Consider the following 6,200-nt stretch of genomic DNA (forward strand, 5'->3'; position numbering starts at 1 on the left):
ATGTTTCTGGGACATTTTGGAGTGACAACAGAAGAAGATTTTCAAAGGTAAGGCATGAATTATATTGTTATTTCTGACTTTCGTGTCGCACCTCCCTGGTTGAAAAATGTTGGTCATGCATTTGTATGATGGGGCGCTGTCCTCAGATAATAGCTTAGTTTGCTTTCGCCGTAAAGCCTTTTTGAAAGCTGACACACGGTGGCTGAATTAACAAGAAGTTAAGCTTGATTTTGATGTATTACACTTGTGGTTTTTTGAAAGTTAAATATTTCAAATAATTTCTTTGAATTTCGCACTCTGCAATTTCATCGGGATGTAGCGGAACATCTAGTCGTAACAGGTTTAAGAGAATGCTCACCACCAACAGAAAACAACTTCCATTTCACATTCAAATCAACTACAATGCTTCACCTTCATCAATTTAAATATGGTGACTTCTGCCTATCAACAATTAAAAACAAGAAAAAGTGTATTTTTTCCCTTCCTAAAACTCACTCACTTCTAGAACTCTCGTCTTCCTAAAACTCACTTGCTTCTAGAACTCTCGTCCACTTGGAACGAGCCCAAACAAAACTCATCTCCAAAACGGAAAAACGTGCAGTCAAAAAAAGATCCATGGCAACTCATTGGCTAAACGCAAAACAAAACAAAACTTTTGACTGCCACACCTTGAGACAATCAGAAACCAAGTTGTCCTCACCATGGACACAAGCACAAAAAACGCTGTGGTAGCAATAAATAAAAGTAGCAAAAGTAGCAATAAATCACTGATATCGATTAGAGGGGAAATCAGGTTGTACTTGCTGTTGAAAGCTAGCTCATTGGTTAGAGGACAACCTGCCGAAGACAGTCAGCTACATTTTGGAGTGATGCATTTCAATTTAGGGGTCGCTAAACAAAGGAACGCAACACTTATTTGTCATCACTCATCGATATCACGTTGAAATCAATTGTGCCGAGAGGAGGGAGGAGGTTGCATGTCCTGTTAAAACTAACAGCTCAAAAACCACACGGAATCTGGGAATAATGTGTACATCACTGGTTAGAGGACAATTTGTAGAAAACAGCTAGCTGCATTTTGAAGTGTTGAATTTTGATTCAAGCGGGTCACCAACATGATAAGTGTAACACAGCTCTTTTTTTGTGAATCAATTTTTGTTAAGTCACATAAATAGTACTCTTTCAATTCAGAGCCTGGATTTCCCCCGAGGCTAATATCCATATTACGCTGAAATCAATTCAATGAGGCAAACGTTTAGTGTTCTACATTGTGAAATTCCTTAAAAATACTCCTACTACAATGTTTAAATATTCTATATTGTGACATAATTTCATTGATATCACGAAACAACACCTTCATGTATGTATTTTCTGATGTTTGATCAGAGATCTTTTATCAGAGTATCTCTTGTCACACTGATCACAGCTATGAGATTTCTCTCCTGTGTGTGTTCTCTGGTGTAGAGTCAAAGAGCCAGATGTTGTACATCTTTTCCCACATTGACCACAGCTATAAGGTTTCTCTCCTGTGTGTATTCTCTGGTGTTGAGTCAAGTGGCCAGATTGACCAAAACTCTTCCCACACTGAACACAGCTGTAAGATTTCTCACCTGTGTGTATTCTCTGGTGTCTAGTCAGATGGCCAGATCGACCAAAACTCTTCCCACATTGAACACAGCTGTAAGGTTTCTCTCCTGTGTGTGCTCTCTGGTGCACTGTCAGCTCTCCAGAGTGACCAAAACTCTTCCCACATTGATCACAGCTAAACGATTTCTCTCCTGTGTGTATTCTCTTGTGTTGAGTCAGATGGCAAGATCGAACAAAACTCTTCCCACATTGAACACAGCTGTAAGGTTTCTCTCCTGTGTGTGTTCTCTGGTGCACTGTCCGCTCTGCAGATTGACCAAAACTCTTCCCACATTGATCACAGCTATAAGGTTTCTCCCCTGTGTGTATTCTCCTATGTTGAGTCAGATGGCCAGATTGACCAAAACTCTTGCCACATTGAACACAGCTGTAAGGTTTCTCTCCTGTGTGTGTTCTCCGATGAAGTTTAATGCCTGATGAGGTGAATCTCTTCCCACAGTCAGAGCAGCAGTGAGTTCTCTTCTCTGTTGGTCTCTGCAGGCGTTTCCTGAGGTGTTCTGATCTGGAGAGACTCTTCTCTGCCCCGTCAGCATCATGAGGTTGTTGAGGATCCCCAGAGGATCCACAATAGTCCCGTCTCTCTCCTGTGTGAACAACAAAGTCAGACAGATGATTAAAGACCCACAACAGTGGAAATCCATTGTAAAAGGTGATGCTAATAGCGTAGCCATGATGTTGTACAACAATTGACTGTAATTGATGTTAAAATGATTTGAATATTGTCTTAAAATGAGCAAGAATAGTCATTATCTTGTTTTCACATTAGTAGTAACATCTAAGATTAGGAACTATAAATAAGTTATTCATGTTGTTGAAACTAAGCAGTGTGCCAGACGACTTTTGGTCTCCAATATCGGCCCCGTTCTGTGTTTGCTAGAATTGCGGCATGAAGGCAATTTGATTGCATAAACTCCTCCTTGCTAATGAGGAAACCAATAGTTATGGATGTAGTATATCTGCCTGGAGCAAATATGGTGAGCAAAGATTTTAGTTCTTCACAAAGTATTCTGAATGTGAATGGGGGAAACCTCAGGGGAGTAACCTCCATTTCCAGGTTGCTTATGAGTACATTTCACACTACTTTGGATTATAATTGTAAGGCTCATTTGAATGTCCTATTTAATATGTTTGCTACAGTATTAAGAATTATGTGTAATTATTGAAGAACCACGTTAATGACAGTATCCATTTGGGTGTTGTCAATAAAGTAAAGACTTTTTTTATTTCACCATTATTTAACCAGGTAGACCAGTTGAGAACAAGTTCTCATTTACAACAGTTGTGATGGATCTGCGGTGCTCCGTGTCGACAAAGGGTCCAGGCCAATTGGCAAAAGAGGTATTGTAGCTGGAGTCATTTTGTTTGCTAGCCGGGACATGCACCTGGCTTGAGGCTAACTGGTGCTAGCTACGGGACAAGGGTGTTAGCCCCTATAGCCAATCCGGTGCAAATATCCAGAGCTTACGGCAGGAATCCGGTGATGTAGTGGCTTCTAGTCGTCTTAGTGAAGAGTCTGGGAGGCATCAGCTGTGTAGCCGAGTGATTTTAGGGTCCACTGAGCAGGCCGGGAGATGGGCCTGGCTCAAGGCTAGCTTCGGGGCTGGGCCACTCGGTGGCAGCTAGCTAGCTGCCATTATCCGGTGTAATGGTCCAGAGCTTACGGCAGGAACACGGTGATTTAGTGGAGAAAAACAGTCCGATATGCTCAGGGTTGATATCGCGCTGTGCAGACGGCAGGTATTATCCAGGCTAAAAGTGGCTGGTGTCTGAGCTAAAAAGGTAAAGGCCACTAGCAGTGGATAACAATGACTAAATAGCTAGTAGCTAATTAGCTGGTTAGCTTCTGATGGCTAGCTGCTGATGGAGGTTCTAGCTATAAGGTCTAAATAAATAAATAGCAGATCCGTTTCATAATGGGTGAGGCGTGTTGCCGGAAGGTATAATTAATTTAAAAATGTTAAAAGATTGAAATATATTGCAATATATACAAAAATAGAATAAAAATACATTCCATTTATAACAAACGCGTCTTAATGCTACACCATCTTGGATTACAAGATGACTCTGTTAAAAACCATTGGGATTTAGCAAACTCTGAAATGATTTAGTATTTCTGTGCCCATGAAAACTGTTTTCCCAGCATAACATAAGGAGTCACTAAAAGATACATAGTTTGTGTGCATTTCAGAATACAAAAAAACTGTCCGACAGCAAGATCCAGTATTTAAGTTGAAGTTCATCATATGACAAGCATAACGTTATGACTATAACTACTGTTCCCTGATAGAGGGAAACTAGGTACAACATACTATCAAATCGACATGTTATGACTATAACTACTGTTCCCTGAAGGAGGGAAACTAGGTACAACATACTATTAAATCCACGGTTCGCTAGAAGCACCACCGTCCACAGGTGATGAGAGTGAGGCTCGGATTTATTCCTTAAAATGTAATACCGCTCTTCACCAACCCAGGAAAGGGAGGGGACAAACAGGTGTTGAACCTCGATTCCCTCCTTAAGGGAAGAGTAATTATAATCAAAGTTACACTCCCTTTCAGTTGGTCAACTTTCGTACAACATACTATGGGGAAATACAATCATCCCCCAACCGACCCAAACGGATACTAAATGAAACGGCCCCTGACAGACCACCCAGACCTTACCTCGCAAGATGCGTCAGTTTTGTCAATTTATTCATTGTCTTTTGTTTGAAACACTCCTGTCAATGTTGAGTAAGGACGCACACCTGATTACGCATTTTGTAGTAGGACTAGTCTACCTGGCATGCACACAAATGTAGACCTATAAATGTGCCCATTTGGGGATGTCTGATATTATTTCTGATTGTCCTAATGCACCACCAAAAATGAGTTGTGGAGCTTCTCAAAGTAATTTTTCTTTACCTCCAAACAGCAAGTAAACAAAGTCTGAGGGCAGGAAACTGAGCATATTGTATACAATGTTGCAAGCTTGCTACCCGAGTTTCCTGACCCAGTTGATAGTTGATACAATGTTTCAAGTTTGTTGTTGATATTTTTATCAGGATATTTTCTACCTGCAGAATGTCATGTTTGCATGTGTTGGCTTTATGTAGGCAAATTTATTTTTACATAGTTGGCAATGGCAATAAAAGTTACCTTTAAAAAGTTACCTATGGCCAGTCCTTGTATTCATAGTGTATTGAATTCTGGGGGTAGCCCTGAGCTGAACTCAAACCTGGGTCCAGCGACCGTCAAGCCAACACCTTATAACTGCTACGCCAAGATGTCTTTACTTCTTGACGAGGTCGCTAGGTGTTGGATTACGGTGGCTACAATATCGTTCTCTATGAATTTGAGAGTGGTTACACTTCTCCTTCCCCCATCCCTCAGCTGTTTACCAAACCAAGTCTATGGGCAGCCATTTTGTTTGTTTAAAAAACCCACACAACCCAGCAATCTGCAGATCAAACAATAAAAAATCTGTCATTCCACCACTGTTTTGGTAATACAATGATTATGGGGTTGGAGAAATGTAACTACTCTCAAATGCATAGACAGACCTATGGATGCAAGGACTGACCCTCCATGATATCAAAATTATAGTTTTAACCATGTTGAGGCTATACAGCGTTGATTTACATTGTTTCTAAACATTATAGTAAAAAAAAGCTTATTTGGGGTTCTGATGGGGTACAACAGTTGAACTAAGCTCATGAGGCATGTGTTATATTCTTCAAGAATCAATGGCTAAAAATAAATAATTTTAAAGTCAAAATATGGATGTAGCAATTGCAGATTTCCACCTTAACACCAAACATCAATTTAAGACAGTACTTACTAGTGTTAATCCGGGAACGGTTTCTCAAAACCATTTTATTGCTAAATTCATTGTTAGAACCATTGGATGCCTTAAGATGCGTTTGGGAAACTAGGCCGAGATATCCAGTTTCCTCCTCCTCTTCCGATGTAACAGTCATCTCCCCCTCCTCTTTCACTCCATAAACTGCTTCATCCTCCCCTTTTACTGTAACATCCTCCTCCTCTTTCACTCGGAACGCCTCTCCCTCTTCTTTCACTGAAACGTATTTCTCTTCTTCTTTCACTGTAACAGCCTCACCCTCTACTTGTTTTTGTATTGTAACATCCTTCTCTCCCTCCTCTTTCACGACAATGTTCAGCCACAGACCCTCTTTCTCTTCCTCCTCTCCTTTTACTGTAACATCCTCCTCCTCTTTCACTCTGAACGCCTCTTCCTCTTCTTTCACAGTAACGGCCTCGCCCTCTAATTCTTGTTTTACTGTGATATCTTCCTCCTCTTCATCAGGAGAGTAGCTTAGTGACCGCATGGTCGAGGATGTTAGCTAGGCTAATGCTAACTTAACCAGACCGCTAGCTGACTAATAACAACACTGTAAATATGAAATGAAATCGGATAACTAACAAGACGACAGGAGTGGGTTTAAAACACAGTGGCTAAAATACACTAAAGCGTCTAAAGAGTAATATTGGTTGGGCTATTTTGTCTAGCAAGCTACCCAGGTGTCTGACTAACTGTTGTTGCTGCTGTTG

General features: G+C 40.7%; 1 protein-coding gene across 1 annotated transcript; it reads right to left on the reverse strand.

The window, feature by feature from the left end:
* Positions 1–814: 814 nt before the first annotated feature.
* On the reverse strand, positions 815–5,702 carry LOC110527637 (zinc finger protein 239-like). The gene is made up of 2 exons (XM_021609043.2): positions 5,470–5,702; positions 815–2,231 (listed from the first exon to the last, which is right to left on the reverse strand). The coding sequence occupies exons 1-2, from the start codon at positions 5,606–5,608 to the stop codon at positions 1,357–1,359; spliced, it is 1,014 nt and encodes a 337-aa protein (XP_021464718.2). The 5' UTR covers positions 5,609–5,702; the 3' UTR covers positions 815–1,356.
* Positions 5,703–6,200: the final 498 nt, after the last annotated feature.

This window comes from Oncorhynchus mykiss, chromosome 7, assembly GCF_013265735.2.
Source record: "Oncorhynchus mykiss isolate Arlee chromosome 7, USDA_OmykA_1.1, whole genome shotgun sequence".
Taxonomy (NCBI): domain Eukaryota; kingdom Metazoa; phylum Chordata; class Actinopteri; order Salmoniformes; family Salmonidae; genus Oncorhynchus; species Oncorhynchus mykiss.

What these genes read in the sequence shown, in the direction of transcription:
- LOC110527637 (XM_021609043.2), bottom strand. Translation starts at nt 5,608, where the DNA reads ATGACTGTTACATCGGAAGAGGAGGAGGAAACTGGATATCTCGGCCTA. An exon ending in CCGTTCCCGGATTAACACTA is followed by an intron (nt 2,232 to 5,469) that starts GTAAGTACTGTC and finishes TTGTTCACACAG; the next exon opens with GAGAGAGACGGGACTATTGT.